We start from the raw sequence: 25,862 nt of genomic DNA, 5'->3' as shown, positions 1-25,862 counted from the left end.
TATGAGTTAAATACAGTTTTGATTAGTTTGTAAAAATTCTAATATTAGTCAGTATATACTTGTAGTTGAGTAAATTGTAATGTATTATTTTTGCACACTGAAAATTCTTTCTAATTTGATTGACTCTCATGGTATCTTATTCTCCCTACATCATACTTTATTTCCCACAAAATACACATATTCCTTTCCAGAGTAATCACATTTAACAAGTTCTTGTTTCTTATTTCTCTGAAGAAGCAAAGCAAAGTGGTGAAAAAGTGAAAGTGTTAGTCAGTCAGTCGTGTATGACTCTTTGCAACTCCATGAACTGTAGCTTGCCAGGCTCCTCTGTCCATGGGATTCTCCAGGCAAGAATACTGGAGTGGGTAACCATCTCCTCCAGGGGACCTTCCCAACCCAGGGATCGAACCCTGGTCTCCTGATTTCAGGCAGATTCTTTACAGTCTGAGCCACCAGGGAAGCCCAACCTAGGGTAAAATTTTGATATATCAGAGTTTGAAGTTAGATCCTGAAATGTTAGCACAGTGGTAAGTGATTGTAAGAATTCAGTGAGTGATTTTGAAAGGACAGGAAAACACTTCAGAAGGGGAGGGAAGGAAGGCGATAGAGGGAGGAAGGAAAGGGAGGGGAGAGAAAGATTCCTCTGAGAGACTTGTTAAGCTCCTGTTAAGGCAAAGGTTAAAAATTACCTCTCTGTGAGATAGTACTTTTTATAGGACAGTGTTTACAAAACGTTAGTTGTATTAGTTACAAGTTACATTTTTTTTTTAAAAAAAGGACAAAGCCATGATATGTGTAAACCTAGGCATATCTATGGGAGAAGGCAATGGCACCCCACTCCAGTACTCTTGCCTGGCAAATCCCATGGACGGAGGAGCCTGGTAGGCTGCAGTCCATGGGGTCGCTAAGAGTCAGACACGACTGAGTGACTTCACTTTCACTTTCCACTTTCATGCATTGGTGAAGGAAATGGCAACCCACTCCAGTGTTCTTGCCTGGAGAATCCCATGGACGGAGAAGCCTGGTAGGCTGCAGTCCATGGGCTCGCACAGAGTCGGACACGACTGAAGAGACTTGGCAGCGGCAGGCATATCTATGAGGACCCAGGCACACTCAGCCTGACCTGACATTCCAGGCATTTGGGGGTCTGGCACTTTGGAATGCTTGCAAACCTCTTGTCAGAGAATTGGTGAAACAGAGAGGTGCCAGAACATGAAGGGGGTGGAAACAGAAGCTTGTCAGTTCTCTTCCCTGGCAGGGGTGTGGGGGGAGGAAGTGGTTTCATTAGACGGCATTCATGTAAAAGCTATGCACAAAAAGAGCTTAACAGAGCCAGCTGCCTTATAGAATCATGCAGGGAAATGGCTTCCAGTTTTTCTCTAATAAAAGAGAAATAAATGCAAATATCTTATGCCAATCTTATGGTTTTCAAGTTATAGACTACTTTTTAAAAGTTCAAGAATATGAAAAATGGGTGGATCAGCAAAATAGCTGACTCGTAAGGACAGTCCGAGTACAGACGTAGTCTGTCCCCATCATGTGAGAAGCTGCAGAGTAGGGTGCTGTGACCCCAGAGCCCTGGACGCCCACATCGGATCTCAGCTCATGGACAGTCCCAGGGGAGATCTGCATCGTTGCACACACTTACAATGGCAAGGAAAAGCAGGACCCTCTGAGGGGTGAATGCTAACAAGGCTGCCCACCTTCTGCAGTGTCCCTGGGGCCATGGAGGCACACCTGCCGTCCGCTGTGGCGGTGTTGGCCCCTGGCCAGTGGGCCGCCTGAATCCCACCACCCAGCAGTGACGCGAGTCCCATCCCCAAGTAGCAGCAGAGGCGCAGGCATGGGTGTGGGGTTCCCCGTCTGGCAGTGATGAGGTAGTACCCACTCCTCTGCCGGAGCCTTCTCAGAAAAGGCATTAAACACAGCATTCAAATAAGACCCAGAGTCTTAGAACACAGTACCCAAACACATTAGGGTTTTATCTTTCTGGAGGTTGGCAGTTCATAGCTACGCTGTGGCTGTAGGGTACCATCAGGGATTTGTGCAGCTGACGATGGAGCAGGGGGACAGATTATCACACATCAAAGAGGATATATTCTATCAGGGGGTGGTGATGACGGCTCTGAGGAAAAGTTCCACATGTCATGGGGCTAGAGAGTTACAGAGCAAACCTGGTAAGGTGACATTTGAAGAGAACTGTCTTTGTATGGACATCCTGGGGGTGGCCTTCCAGACAGAGGGAACAGCAAAAGCAAAGGTTCTGGGGCAGGAGCATGCTTAGTATTTTGAAGGAACAACAACAAAAAAAGGCCAGCGTGTTTAGAGGAGAAAGCCAGGAGGAACATCAGAGAGGCAAATACGGCTTTGCAGACCTAGTAAAGACTTTAGATTTCACTGTGTGGGATGGGAAGTCCTTGGAAGACTTCGAGTAAAGCAGTGACATTTTCTGACTTAATGTTTTGAAAGGCTTGTTCTGGTTGCTATGTTAAGACTAGGCCATTGCAAAGCAAGGGCAGGAGAAAAAGACAAGCTGGACTAATTCAGTGGGAGATAGCAGTGATTTGGATCAGGTTGGTAGAAATAGTGACAAATGGGGAGGTTGTGACAGAAAAGCTGATAATATTTAGAAATCATAGACTAGATATGGGGTGAGCAGGAAGAAAATGAGATAGTGGACTTCTGGCCCATCAATTGGAATAATAAGATTGTCATTTATTAAAATAAGGGAGACTGGAGAAAATGCAAGCTTGGTTGGAGATGCCTGTTAAATATCCAAATGAAGCTCAGATAATTGGCTGTATGTTCAGGTCTAGATGTACCTTCCCGCTTTATTACCCTCAGTGTGCTTTATTGTCTGGCATCACCTTATGATTGCAAGATGGTTGAACCACCTCCAGCAGCACATCTGCCTCGAGGAAGGGAGCAGAGGAAGGGTGGTGAGTAAATGCACAACAGCGCTGCCAGCATTTTATTTGGAGCTCCTATGGAAGCCAAAGCGCTGAAATAAAGATGTGGATACAAGTTGTTTATTTGGCAGATGAAAGTATGGACTATTAGTTTCCTATGACTGCTGTATCACAAACTTGGTGGTTTAAAACAATCAAAACTTATTCACTCACAATTCTGTGGTCCAAAGATCTGAAATCAGTATCACTGGGCTAAAATCATGGTGTCAGCAGGACTACATTCCCTCTGAGTGCTCTAGGGAGAATCTGTTCCTTGCTTCCCAAGCTTCTGGTGACTGCCGGCATTCCTTGGCTTGTGGCTGCATCACTCTGATCATTAAGGCCACAGCCTTCACCTCTCTCTCTGGTTCATCTTCATATCCCCTTCTATTGTGTGTGTCAGATTTCCCTCTGCCTCTTTCTTAGGGCCCACCCAGATAAAGTAGGATAATCTCCTCATCTCAAGACACTTAATTTAGACAAAGAACTTTCTTCCAAATAAAATAACATTTATAGGTTTCAGGGATTCAGATCTGATATCTTGGGGGCCATTTTTCAGCCTGTCACCTACAGGATTGAGGAATTGAAACAAGGAAGGGCAAGTTATCAAACCAAGTTATGGCTGAGGGTGACTGGGGCAAAACCCTGATGGGGAAATTCTGAAGCACTGTATAAGTCACACCCCTTAGAGTTATTCCATCCAATAAGCAAGTGGGAGTTTATACACCAGTAGCCAACAGTTATTGGTTGAAGGTTGCTCCCAGAAGGGCTTCAATTCCCCATCACTTCTGACCTGTCTATCACACAGGAGTCAAAGAGGAAGAGAACCACTCAGGCAAAGAAATGCAGGTTCTGTCCACTGGAAATCAGGCTTAGTGTCCGGAAGTGGTGAGCATGAGAGATGAGTGGGACATCGACAGCAACTGCTGTGGCCTTCCTTTCAACAGCTTCATGATAACTTCCACTTAGATTTCATAGGCCAGCTTTTGTTACATGGCCAAGCACAGCTTCAGGGGAGACTGGGAGATGTAGCCATGTCCTCAGCCAGACACAGTTCCATACTGAATAACACACTGGAGCTCTGTTAGCATGGGGGAAAGGGAGGAGGGATGTTGAGGAAACAGCCAGCCACGTAGGCGATAAGGATCGAGGCAGACACGTGGTAAGGATGACTCAGACTAGGGTTTTATCACTGGATATGGTGAGAAGTGGTCAGAATTTAGAATACTGGAGGCGGTGCCGATAGACTGTTGTTCTGGGGTTTGGGGAAAACACAAATCCGGGATCATGAAGGGTTTTATCTGGAGCAGCTGTAGCAGTGGTGCCCATTAAGGAGATGGACGGACTGGAGTGGGAGCAGGCTTGTGGCACAGAGTAGCAGTGGTGCCCATTAAAGAGATGGACGGACTGGAGTGGGAGCAGGTTTGTGGCACAGAGTAGCAGTGGTGCCCATTAAGGAGATGGACGGACTGGAGTGGGAGCAGGCTTGTGGCACAGTCTCTCACTCTGTTTTGAACTTGTAAAGACTGCCATGCGTATAGATGTCCTGTGGGAAAGTCAGTGTTGACTAGGTAGTTGGATAGTTCAGCAGCTCAAGCTGCAGACACCGATTAGGAAGTTACAGGAACAAGCTGGCACTCAAGTTTCATTAGAAATTTTCACTATTTAGGAAACGGTGTATTTCTTAGTTTTCTAGCACTGGAAAAACAGATTTTATCAGTGTTTGCCTAATACTCTACTGTTAGGATCTAGTGAAATAGCTGGCTGTATTTTTAAATTGAAAAAGAGTAAAATGACTGTCCTCATATGGTACTAACTCTACAGTCTTTCATTAAATAGACCTTTTGGCAGGAGGGAATTTTAATTATCTTAGAGATTGGCTTATGGAATCCAAGCTATGGTTATTGGTGGAAATCAATGATTAAATGTTTAAGTAATCAAAAAAAGTACCAAGGGTAATTTTAGATTTTGAAAATGGGATAACAGTATACTTTAGATACAAATTAGATTTGGAGTTTATTCTTTTTCAGTGGCTTAATAAAGTGTCCAGATATACTTTATTTTCAGCCTCTCCCATAGGCTTAAGAAAGGAAATATAAAAAACAAAAAGGAATCTAAGCTAATGCATGTGTAAGCATTTATTTACTATTAATTGCACCATATGTTTCTATATATTAACCTGAAATTATTTTTCAGATAATTATTTAAACTTTAAATAGCAAAATTTGAACCACGTCTTCTAAGTGCCATTCTTCACAAATCTATTTAGAATCAAGCTTAAAAATCACCACCAGCAAATCATTTTCATAGCCTATATGGCAACTGAACATTCTGCTATTTAATTTTTCAGCACTGCTTTATTATAAGACATAGGTTGCAAAAAATAATAAGCTATTTGTATTTTAAGCTGAAAAGAATGAGAATCATAGAGTAGATCTGCAGTAATCTCTTCTGAGGATGGCAAGAAAAATAGACATTTCAGCTGTGCCTTTAGATTCGCAATCAGGTTGATGGAAACAGATAGCCCCAGGTCATTCACCTTAAAACCTAAGTAAAGAAACAAACAGTCGGCCAACCAGAGGTGTAGAATTGGTATAGAATTTAAAGGCTCAAGAGACAGTTTTCTATGACAGTTAACCTGGGGTATCTTCTAATGCACATTAATGAAGTCTCCTTTATGTACAGTTGGGAAGGTCCCCTGGAGGAGGAAATGGCAACCCACTCCAGTATTTTTGCCTAGAGGAGCCTGGGGGGCTACAGTCCATGGAGTCGCAAAAAGTCGGACGCAGCTGAGCAACTAATATTTACTTTTTATTTAAACTTTTAGATGATTATAGAGATCATGCTGAAGAAAGAGGGTTAGTGCTTGCTAACATTTCACTGTCTGTTTACCTCATTTGATCTGTGAACCAAGATGTTACTTAGAATGTGAATAATTATAGAGAAGTTTCTAGAAAAACTTTATCTGTAATGAAGGCTTTTTAACAGAACTTCCATTCTCTTAATTCCACTCATGGCTTTTATATTCATCATATCATTTAATCCCCACAACTTAATCCCTGTGCTACAGGTCAGAAAATGGAGTTTCAGAAGGTGAAATAGATTATCCACAATCTTATGCCTGGTGGAAAGCAGGATCCAGGGAATTCAAAGTGTTTTTTGTTCCCCATCATCACAACTCCCCTTATTTCCACGCACATGCTTTCACCAGGGTCTCTGGTCACATTTGCTTCTGACTCTATAATAACAATGAAGATAAAGAAATAACAATAGTCGCTAAACTTTTTTGAGAGGTATGTCCCCCCTTGCTCTCTCATTCTTATTTAATCACCACAAAAATCCCATGAAATATATTGTCCTCATTTCACAGAGGAGGATCACCAAGTTCACAAAACTGGAAATTGGCGAGTCCAGCATAAGAAAAAAAAAAAAAAAGAAAAGCATGTTTTCAAAAAAAAAAAAATGAGAATTAGACTTAAAAAAACATTGAGACTTGAAAGTTGTGACATTGCATTTTATTTCTGTAAACTTCTTTCTTTGATTATTATGATGAAGGCTTTAGGATAAGGCCATTATAGGTACATCTAAGCATGCTTTATTGGAATAGGGGATATGTACTTTCTTCACATCCTAACACTAAGCTTATCACAAATGAGAGTGAAGAATGGACTGAATATGAGCCCCCACCTCAGGTATAGAGTAAAAGCAGGCACAGCAACGCCTCTATGTCAGCAAACCTCATGGTGACAATAAATTACAGTTTTTGGACAACAAAAAAAGTGCTTGAGAAAAAGTTGCTTTAACTATAATATAATAATTAATTTGGAACAAGGGCAACCATGAAGCTATGGCCTGAAGATCATGAGGTGATAAATTTTTCCTTTACGTTTGAGGAGAGACGATTGGCTAAAGAACAGACTGACATCACAGACACGTCTGTGAAAGTGGGTTCTGGGACCTCTCCTGGAGCCTCTCCCTTGGGCTTTAATCATGTTTCTGCTGAGCACTGTGTGATGTGCACGTGGGGACTGTGAGCCACCAGAGGAGAGCTAAATTCTGTTTGTTATTATTTTTACCCATTTCTCCTAACCTCTGGCAGCCACCAGTCTGCTATCCGTATCTATGAACCCAATTTTATATATATATATATCTACATTCCTGGGTCAGGACGATCCGGTGGAGAAGGGAGAGGCTACCCACTCCAGTGTTCTTGGGCTTCCCTGGTGGCTCAGCTGGTAAAGAATCTGCCTGCAATGCAGGAGACCTGCGTTTGATCCCTGGGTTGGGAAGATCCCCTGGAGAAGGGAATGGCTACCCATTCCAGTATTCTGGCCTGGAGAATTCCATGGACTGTATAGTCCATGGGGCCACAAAGAGTTGGACCTGACTGAGTGACTTACACTTTCATTTTCGTATCTGTATCTTAGATTCCACATATAAGAGAATATATATAGTATTTGTGTTCCAGTGCCTGACTTATTTCACTTAACATAATACCCTCAAGTTTCATCCAGATTGTTGTAAATGGCAGGATATCATTCTTTTTTGTAACTGAGTAATATTCCATTGTGTGTATGTATGTGAACATACATACATGTATACCTCATTTTCTTTATCTGTATATCCACCAATGGACATTTAGGTTTTTCCATAACTCGGCTATTGTAAATAATGTTTTCATAAATGAGGATGTGTGTATCTTTTCAAGTTAGTATTTTTATTTTCCTCAGATAAATGCCCAGAAATAGAATTGCTAGATTGTATGATAGTTCTACTTTTAATTTTTTGAGGAAACATCATACTGTATTCCATAGAAACTGTACCAATTTACATTTCCACCAGCAGTGTACAAGGGTTCTTTTTTCCATATCCTTTCCTTGTCAATACTTTTTATTTCTAGTCTTTTTGAAATTAGCAATTCTAGCACATGAGGTGATTATCTCATTATGTTTTTAATTTCATTATGTTTAATGATTAATGAGGTAGAGCATCTTTTCATGTGTCTTTGGGCATCTGTATGTCTTTTTTGGAAAAGTGTCTATTCAGATCTTCTCATTTTTTAATCACTTTTTGTGTATTAAGTTGTATGAGTTCTTGATTTATTTTGGGTATTTGCAAATATTTCCTCCCTTTTTCTTTTGTTGATGATTTCCTTTGCTATACAGAAACTTTTTAGTTCATTGTAGTCCCACTTGTTTATTTTTGCATTTGGTGTGAGATTCCAAAAATCACCATCAAGGCATATGTCAAGGAGCTTTACCACCTATGTTTTCTTTTAGGAATTTTATGGTTTCAGGTGTTACACCCAAGTCTTTAATTCATTTTAAGTTAATTTTTGTGCATGGTGTTACAATGTTGGTCCAGTTTCAATCTTTTGCATGTGGCTGTCCAATTTTCCCAACACCATTTATTGAAAAGACTGTTCTTTCCCCATTATTTGACCGTATATATGTGGATTTATTTCTGGGCTCTCTATTTTGTTCCATTGATCTGTGTGTCTGCTTTTCTGTGAATATCATACTGTTTAAATTATTATAGCTTATAACATAGTTTGAAATTTGAGAGTGTGATGCCTTCAACTTTATTCTTTCTCAAGACTGATTTTTAAGCTATTTAAGGGGTCTCTTATGGTTCTATATAAATTTTAAGATTATTTGTCCTATTTATGTGAAAAATCCCATTGGTATAGGGATTTTGATAGGGATTGCATTGCATCTGTAGATTGATTTGGGTGGTATGGACATTTTAACAATATTCATCCTTCCAATTTGTGAGCATGGGATATCTGTCCATTTCTTTGTATTGTTTTCAATTTCTTTAATGTTTTATAGTTTAAAATATACAGATCTTCCACCTCCTTGATAAATTTATTGCTAGGTATTCTTTTTGATGTAATCATAAATGGAATTGTTTACTTAACTTCTCTTTCTAATATTTCATTATTAGTTTATTTAAATAAGCAAGTTCTTGTGTATTGATGTTGTATCCTGCAACTTTACCAATTGTTAGTTTTTGATGTAGTCTTTAGGGTTTTATATATATATAATATATACACACACATATACATATTATGTCATCTGGGTATATTAATAGTTTTACTTCTTCCTTTCCAATTTGGATGCCTTTTATTTCTCTTTCTTGCCTAATTGCTCTGGCTAGGACTTCCAATACTATATTTAATGAAATTGGCAAGAATAGGTATCCTTATTCCTGGTCTTAGAGGAAAAGATTTCGGGTTTTCACCATTGAGTATGATGTAGGCTTATCATATGTGGCCTTTACTATGTTGAAGTACGTTCCCTCTATACCCACTTTGTTGAGGGATTTTGTCATAAATGGATGTTGAATTTTGTCAAATGCTTTTTCTGCATCTGTGTATTGAGATGATCACATGATTTTTTCCCTTTATTTTGTCTCTGTGACATGTCACAATGACTGGTATGTGGCTGTTGAACCATCCTTGCATCTCACTTGATCACAGTGTATGCCTGTTGAATTTAATGTTTTGTTGAGGATTTTTGCATCTGTGTTCACCAGGTAATTTTCTTTTCTTGTGGCATTCTTACCTGGTTTCAGTATCAGAGTAATGCTGGCTTCATAAATGAGTTTGGAAGAGTTCCATCCTTTTTTTTTTTTTTTTTTTTTTAAGAGTTTGAGAATGATGGTATTTTTGACTGTTTGGTAAACGTCACCAGTGAAGCAATCTGGTTCCAGACTCTTGTTTGTTGGGAGGTTTTGAATTACTGATCCAATCTCCTTATTAGCAGTCAGTCTGTTTAGCTTTTTTATTTCATTATGATTCAGTCTTGGTAGATTGTATGTCTCTAGGAATTTATCTATTTCTTCTAGGTTGTCCAATTTGCTAATTTATAATTGTTCATAGTAGTCTCATGATCTGTTTGTTTCTGTGTAATATGTGTTGTTGGGCTTCCCTTGTGGCTCAGCTGGGAAAGAATCTGGCTGCAATGTGGGAGAGCTGAGTTCGATCTCTAAGTTGGGAAGATCCCCTGGAGAAGGGAAATGCTACCCACTCCAGTATTCTGGCCTGGAGAACTCCATAGACTATAGAGTCCATGGGATCACAAAGAGGCAGACATGACTGAGCGCCTTTCACTAACTTCACTTCACAATATCTGTTGTAATTTCTGTTGTAATAGCTCCTCTTTCATTTCTGATTTTATTTGAGTCCCCTCTCCTTTTTGTCGGTGAATCTAGCTAGAGGTTTGTCAATTTTATTTATCTTTTCAAAGAACCAGCTCTTAGTTTCATTGATCTTATTTACTTACTCTCTTTTAACCCTTATTTTACTTATTTCTGCTCAAATCTTTTTATTCTATTTCTTCTAGTTTTTTTTTTTTCCTCTATTTCCGTGAGGTGTAAAGTTAGATTATTTATTTGAGCCTTTTTGTTTCTTGAAGCTAAGTATCTATCATGGTAAACTTCCCTCTTAGAACTACTTTTGCTGCATCCCATAAAGTTTGGTGTGTTACATATCCATTTTCGTTTGTCTCAAGGTATTTTTTTTGTTTCTCTTTTTATGTCTTCTTTGAACCTTTGGCTGTCCAGTAGCATCTTGTATAATGTCCACATATTTGTGAATTTTCCGGTTTTCCTTGTGTAATAAATTTCGAGTTTCATACCATTGTGGTCAGAAAAGCTGCTTGATGTGATTTCAGCCTCTTTAAATGTAGTAAGCTTGTTCTGTGGCCTAACATATAATATAGCTTGGGAAATATTGAGAAGAATGCATTTCTGTTGCTTTTGGATCGAGTGTTTTATAAATATTTGTGATCTCAAATGTTGTTAAAGGCTGATGTGTTTTAGTTGATTATCTGTCCTGTGTATCCATTGATGTAAATGTAGAGTATTATAGTCTCCTGCTGTTGTTGTATTGCTGTCAATTTCCCCTTTAGGTCTGTTGATATTTGCTTTAGTTAGATGCTCCTCTGTGGGCTGTGTAAATATTTGCAAACATTACATCTTCTTGTTGGATCGACTTCTTTATCATTGTATAATGCCCTTCTTTGTCTCTTGTTACAATCTTTGTTTTAAAGTCTATTTTGTCTGATAAAAATATAGCTATTCCAACTTTTTTTTTTGTAGTTTCCATTTGCACGAGATCTCTTTTTCCATCCCTTCACTTTCAGTCTATATGTGTCCTTACATCCAAAGTGAGTCTCTTGTAGGCAGCATATAGATGGGTCTTATTTTCTTATCTATTCATCCACTCTGTGTCTTTTTTTCTTCACTCTGTGTCTTTTTTTCTTCACGCTGTGTCTTTGGATTAGAGAATTTAGTCCATTTGCATTTAAAGTGATTATTGATAGCTGTGCACGTACTGTACTGTCATTTTGTTAATAGTTTTCTGGCTGTTTTTGTGTTTCCTGTCTGTTCCTTTCTTCTTCTTTTGCTCTCTTCCTTTTTTGAGTTGATGACTTTCTTTCAGTTCAGTTCAGTTCAGTCGCTCAATCCTGTCCGACTCTTTGCAACCCCATGAACTGCAGCCGCCAGGCCTCCCTGTCCATCACCAACTCCCGGAGTTCACTCAGACTCACGTCCATTGACTCAGTGATGCCATCCAGCCATCTCATCCTCTGTCGTCCCCTTCTCCTCCTGCCCCCAATCCCTCCCAGCATCAGAGTCTTTTCCAATGAGTCAACTCTTCGCATGAGGTGGCCAGAGTACTGGAGTTTCAGCTTTAGCATCATTCCTTCCAAAGAAATCCCAGGGCTGATCTCCTTCAGAATGGACTGGTTGGATCTCCTTGCAGTCCAAGGGACTCTCAAGAGTCTTCTCCAACACCACAGTTCAAAAGCATCAATTCTTTGGCACTCAGCTTTCTTCACAGTCCAACTCTCGCATCCATACATGACCACTGGAAAAACCAGAACCTTTACTAGAAGGACCTTTGTTGGCAAAGTGATGTCTCTGCTTTTGAATATGCTATCTAGGTTTGCCAGTATGCTTATATTTCTTTACCTTTTATATATTTACTGGAGTTTTTTTGCTTTGTGGTTATCATGAGGTTTGCATATTAACAATTTATATCTATAACAATTGATATAAAGTTGTAAATAACTTAAGTTTGATACCACTGTAAAGCTTAACCTTCATACTCTTCCCTCTGCTGCATTTCATGTTTTTGATGTCACAGTTTACATTTTTTCATCTTGTCTATCCCTTAATTAGGAGAAGGCAATGGCACCCCACTCCAGTACTCTTGCCTGGAAAATCCATGGACGGAGGAGCCTGGTAGGCTGCCGTCCATGGGGTCGCTAGGATTCCGACATGACTGAGCGACTTCACTTTCACTTTCTTTTTTTTTTTTTTTATTCTATTTTAATTAAAAAAAATTATACATGTGTTCCCCATCCTGAACCCTCCTCCCTCCTCCCTCCCCATACCATCCCTCTGGGTCGTCCCAGTGCACCAGCCCCAAGCATCCAGCATCGTGCATTGAACCTGGACTGGCATCTCGTTTCATACATGACATTTCACATGTTTCAATGCCATTCTCCCAAATCTTCCCACCCTCTCCCTCTCCCACAGAGTCCATAAGCCTGTTCTATACATCAGTGTCTCTTTTGCTGTCTCGTATACAGGGTTATCGTTACCATCTTTCTAAATTCCATATATATGCCTTAGTATACTGTATTGGTGTTTGTCCTTCTGGCTTACTTCACTCTGTATAATAGGCTCCAGTTTCATCCACCTCATTAGAACTGATTCAAATGTATTCTTTTTAATGGCTGAGTAATACTCCATTGTGTATATGTACCACTGCTTTCTTATCCATTCATCTGCTGATGGACATCTAGGTTGTTTCCATGTCCTGGCTATTATAAACAGTGCTGCGCTGAACATTGGGGTACAAGTGTCTCTTTCCCTTCTGGTTTCCTCAGTGTGTATGCCCAGCAGTGGGATTGCTGGATCATAAGGCAGTTCTATTTCCAGTTTTTTAAGGAATCTCCACACTGTTCTCCATAGTGGCTGTACTAGTTTGCATTCCCACCAACAGTGTAAGAGGGTTCCCTTTTCTCCACACCCTCTCCAGCATTTATTATTTGTAGACTTTTGGATCGCAGCCATTCTGACTGGTGTGAAATGGTATCTCATAGTGGTTTTGATTTGCATTTCTCTGATAATGAGTGATGTTGAGCATCTTTTCATGTTAGCCATCTGTATGTCTTCTTTGGAGAAATGTCTATTTAGATCTTTGGCCCATTTTTTGATTGGGTCATTTATTTTTCTAGAGTTGAGCTGTAGGAGTTGCTTGTATATTTTTGAGATTAGTTGTTTGTTGGTTGCTTCATTTGCTATTATTTTCTCCCATTCTGAAGGCTGTCTTTTCACCTTGCTAATAGTTTCCTTTGATGTGCAGAAGCTTTTAATTTTAATTAGGTCCCATTTGTTTATTTTTGCTTTTATTTCCAATATTCTGGGAGGTGGGTCATAGAGGATCCTGCTGTGATGTATGTCAGAGAGTGTTTTGCCTATGTTCTCCTCTAGGAGTTTTATAGTTTCTGGTCTTACGTTGAGATCTTTAATCCATTTTGAGTTTATTTTTGTATATGGTGTTAGAAAGTGTTCTAGTTTCATTCTTTTACAAGTGGTTGACCAGATTTCCCAGCACCACTTGTTAAAGAGATTGTCTTTAATCCATTGTATATTCTTGCCTCCTTTGTCAAAGATAAGGTGTCCATATGTGCGTGGATTTATCTCTGGGCTTTCTATTTTGTTCCATGGATCTATATTTCTGTCTTTGTGCCAGTACCATACTGTCTTGATAACTGTGGCATTGTAGTAGAGCCTGCAGTCAGGTAGGTTGATTCCTCCAGTTCCATTTTTCTTTCTCAAGATTGCTTTGGCTATTCGAGGTTTTTTGTATTTCCATACAAATTGTGAAATTATTTGTTCTAGCTCTGTGAAGAATACTGTTGGTAGCTTGATAGGGATTGCATTGAATCTATAAATTGCTTTGGGTAGTATACTCATTTTCACAATATTGATTCTTCCAATCCATGAACATGGTATATTTCTCCATCTATTAGTGTCCTCTTTGATTTCTTTCACCAGTGTTTTATAACTTTCTGTATATAGGTCTTTAGTTTCTTTAGGTAGATATATTCCTAAGTATTTTATTCTTTTCGTTGCAATGGTGAATGGAATTGTTTCCTTAATTTCTCTTTCTGTTTTCTCATTATTAGTGTATAGGAATACAAGGGATTTCTGTGTGTTGATTTTATATCCTGCAACTTTACTATAATCATTGATTAGTTCTAGTAATTTTCTGGTGGAGTCTTTAGGGTTTTCTATGTAGAGGATCATGTCATCTGCAAATAGTGAGAGTTTTACTTCTTCTTTTCCAATTTGGATTCCTTTTATTTCTTTTTCTGCTCTGATTGCTGTGGCCAAAACTTCCAAAACTATGTTGAATAGTAATGGTGAAAGTGGGCACCCTTGTCTTGTTCCTGACTTTAGAGGAAATGCTTTCAATTTTTCACCATTGAGGATAATGTTTGCTGTGGGTTTGTCATAGATAGCTTTTATTATGTTGAGGTATGTTCCTTCTATTCCTGCTTTCTGGAGAGTTTTTATCATAAATGGGTGTTGAATTTTGTCAAAGGCTTTCTCTGCATCTATTGAGATAATCATATGGTTTTTGTTTTTCAATTTGTTAATGTGGTGTATTACATTGATTGATTTGCGGATATTGAAGAATCCTTGCATCCCTGGGATAAAGCCCACTTGGTCATGGTGTATGATCTTTTTAATGTGTTGTTGGATTCTGATTGCTAGAATTTTGTTTAGGATTTTTGCATCTATGTTCATCAGTGATATTGGCCTGTAGTTTTCTTTTTTTGTGGGATCTTTGTCAGGTTTTGGTATTAGGGTGATGGTGGCCTCATAGAATGAGTTTGGAAGTTTACCTCCCTCTGCAATTTTCTGGAAGAGTTTGAGCAGGATAGGTGTTAGCTCTTCTCTAAATTTTTGGTAGAATTCAGCTGTGAAGCCGTCTGGACCTGGGCTTTTGTTTGCTGGAAGATTTTTGATTACAGTTTCAATTTCCATGCTTGTGACGGGTCTGTTAAGGTTTTCTATTTCTTCCTGGTCGAGTTTTGGAAAGTTGTACTTTTCTAAGAATTTGTCCATTTCTTCCTCGTTGTCCATTTTATTGGCATATAATTGTTGATAATAGTCTCTTATGATCCTTTGTATTTCTGTGTTGTCTGTTGTGATCTCTCCATTTTCGTTTCTAATTTTATTGATTTGATTTTTCTCCCTTTGTTTCTTGATGAGTCTGGCTAATGGTTTATCAATTTTATTTATCCTTTCAAAGAACCAGCTTTTGGCTTTGTTGATTTTTGCTATGGTCTCTTTTGTTTCTTTTGCATTTATTTCTGCTCTAATTTTTAAGATTTCTTTCCTTCTACTAACCCTGGGGTTCTTCATTTCTTCCTTTTCTACTTGCTTTAGGTGTAGAGTTAGGTTATTTATTTGACTTTTTTCTTGTTTCTTGAGGTGTGCCTGTATTGCTATGAACTTTCCCCTTAGGACTGCTTTTACTGTGTCCCACAGGTTTTGGGTTGTTGTGTTTTCATTTTCATTCGTTTCTATGCAAATTTTGATTTCTTTTTTGATTTCTTCTGTGATTTGTTGGTTATTCAGCAGGGTGTTGTTCATCCTCCATATGTTGGAATTTTTAATAGTTTTTCTCCTGTAATTGAGATCTAATCTTACTGCATTGTGGTCAGAAAAGATGCTTGGAATGATTTCTATTTTTTTGAATTTACCAAGGCTAGCTTTATGGCCCAGGATGTGATCTATCCTGGAGAAGGTTCCATGTGCGCTTGAGAAAAAGGTGAAATTCATTGTTTTGGGATGAAATGTCCTATAGATATCAATTAGGTCTAACTGGTCTATTGTATCGTTTAAAGTTTGTGTTTCCTTGTTAATTTTCTGTTTAGTTGATCTATCCATAGGTGTGAGTGGGGTATTAAAGTCTCCCACTATTATTGTGTTATTGTTAATTTCTCCTTTCATACTTGTTAGCATTTGTCTTACATACTGCGGTGCTCCTGTGTTGGGTGCATATATATTTATAATTGTTATATCTTCTTCTTGGATTGATCCTTTGATCATTATGTAGTGACCTTCTTTGTCTCTTTTCAGAGCCTTTGTTTTAAAGTCTGTTTTATCTGATATGAGTATTGCTACCTGCTTTCTTTTGGTCCCTATTTGCATGAAAAATCTTTTTCTAGCCCTTCACTTTCAGTCTGTATGTGTCCCCTGTTTTGAGGTGGGTCTCCTGTAAACAACATATGTAGGGGTCTTGTTTTTGTATCCATTCAGCCAGTCTTTGTCTTTTGGTTGGGGCAATCAACCCATTTACGTTTAAGGTAATTACTGATAAGTATGATCCCGTTGCCATTTACTTTATTTTTTGGGGTTCGAATTTATACACCATTTTTGTGTTTCCTGTCTAGAGAATATCCTTTAGTATTTGTTGGAGAGCTGGTTTGGTGGTGCAGAATTCTCTCAGCTTTTGCTTGTCTGAGAAGCTTTTGATTTCTCCTTCATACTTGAATGAAATCCTTGCTGGGTACAATAATCTGGGCTGTAGGTTATTTTCTTTCATCATTTTAAGTATGTCTTGTCATTCCCTCCTGGCTTGAAGAGTTTCTATTGAAAGATCAGCTGTTATCCTTATGGGAATTCCCTTGTGTGTTATTTGTTGTTTTTCCCTTGCTGCTTTTAATATTTGTTCTTTGTGTTTGATCTTTGTTAATTTGATTAATATGTGTCTTGGGGTGTTTCTCCTTGGGTTTATCCTGTTTGGGACTCTCTGGGTTTCTTGGACTTGGGTGATTATTTCCTTCCCCAGTTTAGGGAAGTTTTCAACTATTATCTCCTCAAGTATTTTCTCATGGTCTTTCTTTTTGTCTTCTTCTTCTGGAACCCCTATGATTCGAATGTTGTAGCGTTTAATATTGTCCTGGAGGTCTCTGAAATTGTCCTCATTTCTTTTAATTCGTTTTTCTTTTATTCTCTCTGATTCATTTATTTCTACCATTCTATCTTCTAATTCACTAATCCTATCTTCTGCCTCTGTTATTCTACTATTTGTTGCCTCCAGAGTGTTTTTAATTTCATTTATTGCATTATCCATTATATATTGACTCTTTTTTATTTCTTCTACGTCCTTGTTAAACCTTTCTTGCATCTTCTCAGTCCTTGTCTCCAAGCTATTTATCTGTGATTCCATTTTAATTTCAAGATTTTGGATCAATTTCACTATCATTATTCGGAATTCTTTATCAGGTAGATTCCCTATCTCTTCCTCTTTTGTTTGGTTTGGTGGGCATTTATCCTGTTCCTTTATCTGCTGGCTATTCCTCTGTCTCTTCATCTTGTTTAAATTGCTGAGTTTGGGGTGTCCTTTCTGTATTCTGGCAGTTTGTGGAGTTCTCTTTATTGTGGCGTTTCCTCGCTGTGTGTGGGTATGTAGAGGTGGCTTGTCAAGGTTTCCTGGTTAGGGAAGCTTGTGTCGGTGTTCTGGTGGGTGGAGTTGTATTTCTTCTCTTTGTTCAGTCGCGCTGTGGGGAGGGAGGGAGGGATGCTGCAAACAAATAACACTGGCGTGCGCTCGCAGTGCTTCAGCCACACTGGGTCTGCCCCCGCTCACCGCGGCGTGTAGCCTCCCTGCCCACACTGCTCGGGCTCTAGGTTGTTCCGCCGGGAACAATCCGAGGCTGGCCCTGGGTTGCATGCACCTCCCAGGTCCAAGCCGCTCAGGTTCAGGCACTCGGGTAGTCCTCAGAGGCGCAGACTCAGTTGGGCCTGAGTTTTGTGCTCTTCCCAGGTCTGAGCAGCTCAAGTGATGAGGTGTTTGGCGAGCGCCAATGCTGCGACTTATCGCCTCCCCGCCACTCGGTTATCTGGGTGTAAAACCAGCGCACCTTCTCAGGCAGATGTTAACCGTCCAGACCCCCAAAAAGTTTTAGTTAGCAAAGAAGCCTGCTTACAGTTTTATAGATAATGTCTCTCTGGGGCTGCGATTGCCCCCTTCCGGCTCTGGCTGCCTGTCACCGGAGGGGGAAGGTCTGCAGCCGGCTATCTCTGTTCAATTCTTTGTTCCGTGCGCGGGCCTGGCGGTGTCTTAGGTTGGGGCTGGCTTTTCGCGTGGTAGATATCCCACAGTCTGGTTTGCTAGCCCAAATTATTTCGCTCAGATAGTGCTCAGGGTATTCAGTCCAGATTCTTACTCTAAGCGATGCAGCCCACGCCGCGCCTCCCTGCCCAGCCCCCGCTTGCTAATGGCGCGTGCAGGCGTCTGCGCTGCTTCTCCGCTGGGGGAGTTACCCTAGGACTCGCAATCTTCGAGTTTTAATTGTTTATTTTTTTTTTCTTCCTGATATGTTGCCCTCTGTGCTTCCAAAGCTCGGCACAGATTCGGCAGTGAGAAGGTTTCCTGGTGTTTGGAAACCTCTCTCTTTTTAAGACTCCCTTCCCGGGACCGAACTCCGTCCCTCCCTCTTTTGTCTCTTTTTTTGTCTTTTATATTTTTTCCTACCTCCTTTCGAAGAGTTGGATTGCTTTTCTGGGTGCCTGATGTCCTCTGCCGGCATTCAGAAGTTGTTTTGTGGAATTTACTCGACGTTTAAATGCTCTTTTGATGAATTTGTGGGGGAGAAAGTGTTCTCCCCGTCCTACTCCTCCGCCATCTTGGCTCCTCCCTCACTTTCACTTTTTACTTTCATGCATTGGAGAAGGAAATGGCAACCCACTCCAGTGTTCTTGCCTGGAGAATCCCAGGGATGGGGGAGCCTGGTGGGCTGCTGTCTATGGGGTCGCACAGAGTCGGATACGACTGAGGCGACTTAGCAGCAGTAGCAGCAGCATCCCTTAATTATTGAAATCATATTTTTGTGGTTTGTGTTTTTAAATCTTCATGCTAGCTTTATAAGTGATTAACCCACTACCTTTACTATATATTTACCTTTCCAGCGAGATTTATTATTTCAAACGTGTACTTGTTAGTGATCAGTGCCCTTTCTTTTCAGCTTAGAGAATTTCCTTTAACATTTCTTGTCAGGTCAGTTTAGTGGTGATGAATTCCTTTAGCTTTTCTGGAAAACTCTGTATCTTTTCTCAATGATAACTCTGCCAGTTGGTTTTCTTTATTGAAAAATTTTTCCTTTACTACTTTGAATATATTGTGCCATTATATATTTAGTACAGCTAAATAATAGTAATATACCTAAGACAAATAATATGTTAATACAGTTTAAAAATGAGTTTTATTGAAACATTTTGGAAAGGTTAAAATCTGATAAGATTGCTCATCAGTTTTTTCGAAACTCATTTTCTTAGGCTTATCCACGGTGCATGAAGCAGTCTCCTCTTTATTCCTTCTCCGTGCTTCCTTTCCCCTCTCTCCTTTCTCCATGGTGACTTCTATATTTGTCTTTTAAGCCAAATCCCCTCTTCTCTTTCCCAAGCTAAAGATCCATTTCTGTCAGATATCTCTCATGTCCTGAACTAAGCTCACTCTTTTTTTAAATAAACAACCTGATATCCACTTCTGTTTTCCCAATTGTTGATGGATGGACTGGCCCTACATTTCAGTTTGCCTAGAACTGTCACTGTTTGTATCTGTTGTCCTGAAATAATAATTAATAGTTACCCTTTCACTTTTAAAATTATCCTGGGTTAATAACAAATCATATGTCACCATAGCTATCTGTCTGATTAAGTTCTGCCTTTTAAGAACCATCCCTTCAGCCACTGTTAAAGGACTTTGGAGTGGCAGGCATGTCCATGAGTCTTACCCCAGCTCCTGTTTCTCTCTCCACATCCATCCCCCTGCCGTTCCTCCCTGACACACTTGCCCCTACTTCCTCCGTTTATATCATCAGCTTTCTATTTTGCTGTCCATCTCCAAGTAATGATGTCCTGATTGTTTTAACTCTAGGATCCTCAGACTGGTATGTTACCCTACGAGTTTCAGTGTGCCCCTCCCTTTCTGGCTTAATGCCTTTAGACCTCTAGCCTTCCTCAGAACCCTGCACTTGTGAATCGCTCCCACGGATAAGCCCAATAGTTAGGGCAGGGTTTACCTGCCTTACGCAGTGTATTAGACACAGTCCACCCAGTCTCCAGTGCTGAAAGCCTTAGAGAAATGACTTTTTTCTCATTCAGCTCCTCAGTCAACTTTTATAAAGTTGGAATAAGATCTGCTTTATGGGATATTGTGAGGATTCATGAGAGGAAGTACAGCAGAGTAATTAGCATAGTGTTAGCATTTAGCTAAAGAAAGAAATGAAAATATAAATGTTAGTGTCCAGACAATGAAGGAGGCTAAACTAGTCCTTTGTCTTTTATTTTAAAGTTCACTAGATTTAGGAGCAAATATTGATACTGAGGGGGCTTCCCTGGTGGCTTAATGTTAACAAATCTGCCTGCAATGCTGGAGACGTCCTGCAATGAGGGTGACAGGGGTCTGATCTCTGGGTGGGGAAGATCCCCTAAAGAAGGAAATGGCAACCCACTCCAGTATTCTTGCCTGGGAAATCCCATGGACAGAGGAGCCTGATGGGCTACAGTCCATGGGGTCGCCAGAGTCGGACACGACTTAGTGGCTAACCAACACCGAACGGCACGTACTTGATGCCTTTGTTACCAATGCAGAACCTGGTGTCTGTCCTAGACTTGCTGAATCTGATCAGTGGGGGTGTGATAGACGATTCTCTCCAATCTGTGCAAGGTGTGCAAACACCGAGTGGGTAGTTGAACTAGATGGCTTGTAAAAGTCCTCCCACCCTGAAGTCTAATATTCTTACTTTTGTATAGCATAGTCATACCCAGGAAATAAACCCTTCATTCATTTATTTCACAGTATTGGTTGAGTGGCTCATAGCAATGCCACTTTCTTCTTTAGGCCTGTGTTTTACTCCCACAGGCATGGCTCCCTCCTAGATGCCCGGGAGATAGTAATGGAGAACACTTGTTTGTTGACTCAGAGATTCGCTGAGCGCCTGCCATGTACTGCGGCGCTGTGCCCAGCCTTGGTGAGGTGGTGATGAGCAAGACTGACAGAGCCCTTCCCTTCAGAGTTTACACCAGCGGAAAAAATAAACCAATTGTGTTTACAGTAAAGGGGACACGTGCTGTTACGAAAAAGAAAATGGTGTGAAAACCATTCTTTTTGTTCTGTTGTTTTTCCCCACATCAGGATTCCAATTAAAATCCAGTCACATTATTCATAGAGAAATTAGTAATTCCTCTCCTCAGACTGGCTTTAGGTTTTAAGTAAAAACTGAGAGCCTTTGGGCCCTAGCCCAGGAATACTGGAAGACTCAGGATGCATTTTTGTACTTCAAACCGCTCTGGTGTCACAACTGGTATGAAGGCTGTTGAATAAGCCAGTCAAAGGTACATCCCTTGTTCAGGTTGACTCTGGGTATTTTAGAAAGGGATTCCGGAAGTTCTGAGTCCTTTGAGTTCATGTACCCGTTTCAAACCTTATCGCAACAGAGCTCATTTGTACTACATTTTTCAAGGAAGTTCTTATTCAAAACATGAAGATGTTGTTAATGTAGACCCTGCAGTAACTGCAATAGTAACAAAAAAGTCCACCAACTCTGCTATCAGTGTTCCTTATCACCACTGTCCTCAGCACTTTAATAGAGAAAATGAAAATTTTCAACTTTGCATGTTACATTACAAACAAAACCATAACTAAACAGAGAGAGGAAGAAGAAAAAACACCCTGTCTTTTGCTGTGGATACAGGAAGGCACTTAATTTAGAAGCAGCTGTCTAGGATCTAGTTCTGGCTGTTCCATTAATCAGTGTGTGACCTCGATGGGTCTGGGCTTCAGTTTTTTAAAATGCTAAATGATCCTTAATTAGCCCTAAAATTCTCATTCAGTGAAACTAGATGGAGGAAATGGTGTCATTTTATACTTGCCTCTCCTGCCTTCCTCCCAGCTACACAGATACGTCAGAAGCCCCATCACCACTGAACAGATGGATACTGAAGCAACTTGCTTCTCTAACCTGGACGTTTGTGCATGCCTTAAGCTGAAGCCTGAGACCTCGATGTCCACCTGCTTATCTGGACTGAATGAGTGAACTGACACCAGGTCCTTGGGGAGTGCTGCACTTCTCCCTGCCCCGGGAGCACTCACAACCTCAGCAACTCTCAGCCTCAGTAATGCTAGTTCGCAGCAAGGGTCCTGTTTCAAACACCGTAGACCTTCCTAGGACCAACTATTCCTACGTTTCTGACTAATAATATCTGCACTGTCTAAAATCTTACATTACCCTGCCCACATCTGCCCAGTCAGCTTTCTTCCAGCAGACATCACCGGCCAGATGGCATCAAGCTTCTGTCCTGAAGGAGCAGCAGTGTAGCCCAGGTGCCTGTGAACCTGGTCCTGCCTCGCCTGGGTCTGTTCCTCTGCCCCTGGCAGGCCTTGTGAAGCCCCAGTTACCTGCCATCAAACCTCCTTAGGTTATGATAACCACATAGGCATATGTAAGAGGTACATGTAAGAGGATGGAATTATTTTCTAAATATTTATGTATTTATTTGTTTTTGGCTGCATTAGGTCTTAGTTGCAGCATGAGGTCTCAGTAGTTGTGATTCATGGGCTTTAGTAGCCCTGCTGTATGTGAGATCTTAGTTCCCAGACCAGGGATCGAACTCTCATCCCCTGCATTGCAAGATGGATTCTTAACCACTGGACCATGAGCGAATTCCCTGGGATTATTTGTTAGAATTCTCCTCGAATTAGCCCACTCTAAAATTTATTATTTTTCAGTTCAGTTCAGTTCAGTAGCTCAGTCGTGTCTGACTCTTTGCGACCCCATGAATCTCAGCACGCCAGGCCTCCCTGTCTATCACCAACTCCCGGAGTTCACCCAAATTCATGTGCATCGAGTCGGTGATGCCATACAGCCATCTCATCCTCTGTCGTCCCCTTCTCCTCCTGGCCCCAATCCCTCCCAACATCAGGGTCTTTTCCAATGAGTCAACTCTTCACATGAGGTGGCCAAAGTATTGGAGTTTCAGCCTCAGCATCAGTCCTTCCAGTGAACACCCAGGACTGGTCTCCTTTAGGATGGACTGGTTGGATCTCCTTGCAGTCCAAGGGACTCACAAAGGTCTTTTCCAACACCACAGTTTAAAAGCATCAATTCTTCAAATTAACTTTATTTACTGTGGCCTTATTTCTGATGTAATCCAGCGGTACATAGGAAGAGAAATGCAGATTATAACTATCAATATATTAACTTTATCAATATATTGCATTAAATTATGGCACAGCTGTACTTCTTAAAATGCCAGTGAAAAGTATATACTCTGTTAGCTCTGAAATTAGCTTTTAGTTTTAATTTAAAATGTTAACCTCTAATTTTCAGAATTCTTCCTATTTAAATAATTGAAAATTTTGAGAAAATAATGATCAAGATATTTAAAGCAAAATCATAAGTTTTCTTGTTCTCACATTTCAGTCTTTTAAAATATATTTCACTTTTCTACAATTGCCAGAGCTTCTCCTTGTGAGGCAGAGCTTCAGGAATTAATGGAGCAAATTGACATCATGGTAAACAACAAAAAATTGGATTGGGAAAGGAAGATGCGGGCTCTGGAGACACGATTAGATCTTCGGGATCAAGAGTTGGCAAATGCACAGACGTGTCTGGAACAGAAAGGTCAAGAGGTACTGTGTAGCTGTGTTAATAAATTGTTCATTCCTCAGACTGTTACAAATAGTGCTAGTTCCGTCAGAATGCATTTTTCATTACACATACTTTGTATAGGCATCAGCAATAGCTTGAAATGCCCTGAAATTCTGTCACAATGTGCTAAATGTATGTGTTCTATCAAATAAGTGGCAAGCAGAGCCTAAACCTATAGAAATTTGCCGATGCAGACAGACAGAGTCCAGTAGATGCCATCTAGGAAAGTAAACATTTGACATGTATGTGAATACTGTTTTCAAGCAAGGATGTCATTGCTTTTGTTGCTACAGAAACAAAGTAGCCATCAGAGCTGTGCCTTTGGAGCAGGCAGAGTTCAGGAGCATTTGCCTTTTCTCATCTGCTAGAAAAGTCTTTCCTAAAAGAAGTGAAAGATAAAGCCTTGATTGTAGATCAAGAGAGAAGAGAGTTCGGTGAGGGGGGTATATGTATGCCTGGGTGCCCACATGGCTCAGTGATACAGAACCTGCCTGCCAATGCACGAGACACAAGAGACGCAGGTTTGATCCCTGGGTTGGGGGGATCTCCTGGAATAGAAAATGGCAACCCACTCCAGTATTCTTGCCTGGAGAATCCCATGGACAGAGGAGCCTGGTGGGCTACATACACTCCATAGAGTTGCAAAGAGTCAGACCTGACTGAGTGACTGAGCACGTGCACCGCTTAGGAGGAGTGTCCTGGGCCCGGGGAGCCTGCTTGCAGCCAAGCTAGTGAAGCTAGAGGGATGTCTGAGTGCTCTCGGGCCTGCTGCGGAGTTCAGCAAAGTCATACGCTTCACCTAACGTGGACTTTCATGTCTGAATTTTCTTTGGGACCAGGCGTAAGGCAGGTTTACTCATCATATGCTAATAACTAAAACGTCAGCAGTCAACTTGTTCCGCAGCTGTTTTTCTACCTCTGCTGGACTCAGTAGAACTTAACTTTTTGTCTTGGTTGACTATGTTATTGTTTGGCCCAGTTAACGTGGTTATCAGTAGAGGCGGGTCATGAGATTGCACATGCAAGGGACTACTTTCTGACTTTTGGTCCTGTCACAACCCAGATGTGCAAAGAAGCCTCACGTGCTGTTTAAGCAGACAAATTCTGTGAGCCAAATCCCTATGAACTCCTCTTAGACATTTTTTCTTTTTATGTTTTTTACTCTGCTGGGTCTTTTTGGCTGCTCCGGTGCTTTTTCTAGCTGTGGCGAGCCGGGGCTACTCTTGACTGCACCAGCTCCTCATTGTGGTGTCTGCTCCTGTTGCAGGGCACAGCCCCTGGGCCCATGGGCTTCAGTAACTGCAGCATGAGGCTCTGCAGTTGCTCATTGCGGTGTCTGCTCCTGTTGCAGGGCACAGCCCCTAGGCCCACGGGCTTCAGTAACTGCAGCATGAGGCTCTGCAGTTGCTCATTGCAGTGTCTGCTCCTGTTGCAGGGCACAGCCCCTAGGCCCACGGGCTTCAGTAACTGCAGCATGAGGCTCTGCAGTTGCTCATTGCAGTGTCTGCTCCTGTTGCATCGCACAGCCCCTAGGCGCACAGGCTTCAGTAACTGCAGCATGAGGCTCTGCAGTTGCTCATTGCGGTGTCTGCTCCTGTTGCATGGCATAGCCCCTAGGCGCACAGGCTTCAGTAACTGCAGCATGAGGCTCTGCAGTTGCTCATTGCAGTGTCTGCTCCTGTTGCAGGGCACAGCCCCTAGGCGCACAGGCTTCAGTAACTGCAGCATGAGGCTCTGCAGTTGCAGAGCCCGGGGTCTCGAGCGTGGGCTCGGTAGTTGTGGTGCAGGGGTTTAGTTGCTCTGCAGCACATGGAATTTTTCCAGACCAGGAGTTGAACTCATGTTCCCTGCATTGTCTGGTGGATTCTTACCCACCGCACCACCAGGGAAGTCCTATTTTTCTTTTCACTTTGTTAGTTTTTAATTTAAAAAAAAAAAAGGTAACAATTATTCCATAACACCACTACAACAGAGCTCCCGTTGAAGGCAGCAGAGCCTGAAATAAAGGCTGAAATGTGTTGGCAGGAGTTCTGCTGCAAGAGTGATAACATAATGCTCCCAAAAAGACAATGTGAAGTAGATTTTGAATCTTGCTTTAATGTGCAGTAAGAAGACTCAAGATCTATACCATACTGTGCTAATGTGTACCCAGTGGAATAGCCCT

At 40.9% G+C, this 25,862-nt stretch overlaps 1 protein-coding gene across 6 annotated transcripts in view; it reads left to right on the top strand.

Moving 5' to 3' along the window:
* The window catches only part of DEUP1 (deuterosome assembly protein 1), a 147,966-nt gene that overhangs the window by 12,093 nt on the left and 110,011 nt on the right, over window positions 1-25,862 (top strand). For 3 of the 6 annotated variants that reach the window (XM_059882984.1, XM_059882982.1, XM_059882983.1), the window contains exons 1-2: window positions 9,404-9,485; window positions 23,508-23,679. In XM_059882984.1, coding sequence (XP_059738967.1) covers window positions 9,433-9,485; window positions 23,508-23,679 — 225 coding nt within the window. In that variant the 5' untranslated portion in view covers window positions 9,404-9,432. Of the gene's footprint in view, window positions 1-9,403; window positions 9,486-23,507; window positions 23,680-25,862 lie in introns of those variants that run through there. The other 3 variants (XM_015461099.3, XM_015461097.3, NM_001206892.2) reach the window with 1 other exon arrangement.

Source organism: Bos taurus, chromosome 29 (genome assembly GCF_002263795.3).
Source record: "Bos taurus isolate L1 Dominette 01449 registration number 42190680 breed Hereford chromosome 29, ARS-UCD2.0, whole genome shotgun sequence".
NCBI classification, from domain to species: Eukaryota; Metazoa; Chordata; class Mammalia; order Artiodactyla; family Bovidae; genus Bos; species Bos taurus.
This window is presented reverse-complemented; position numbering and strand designations above follow the sequence as displayed.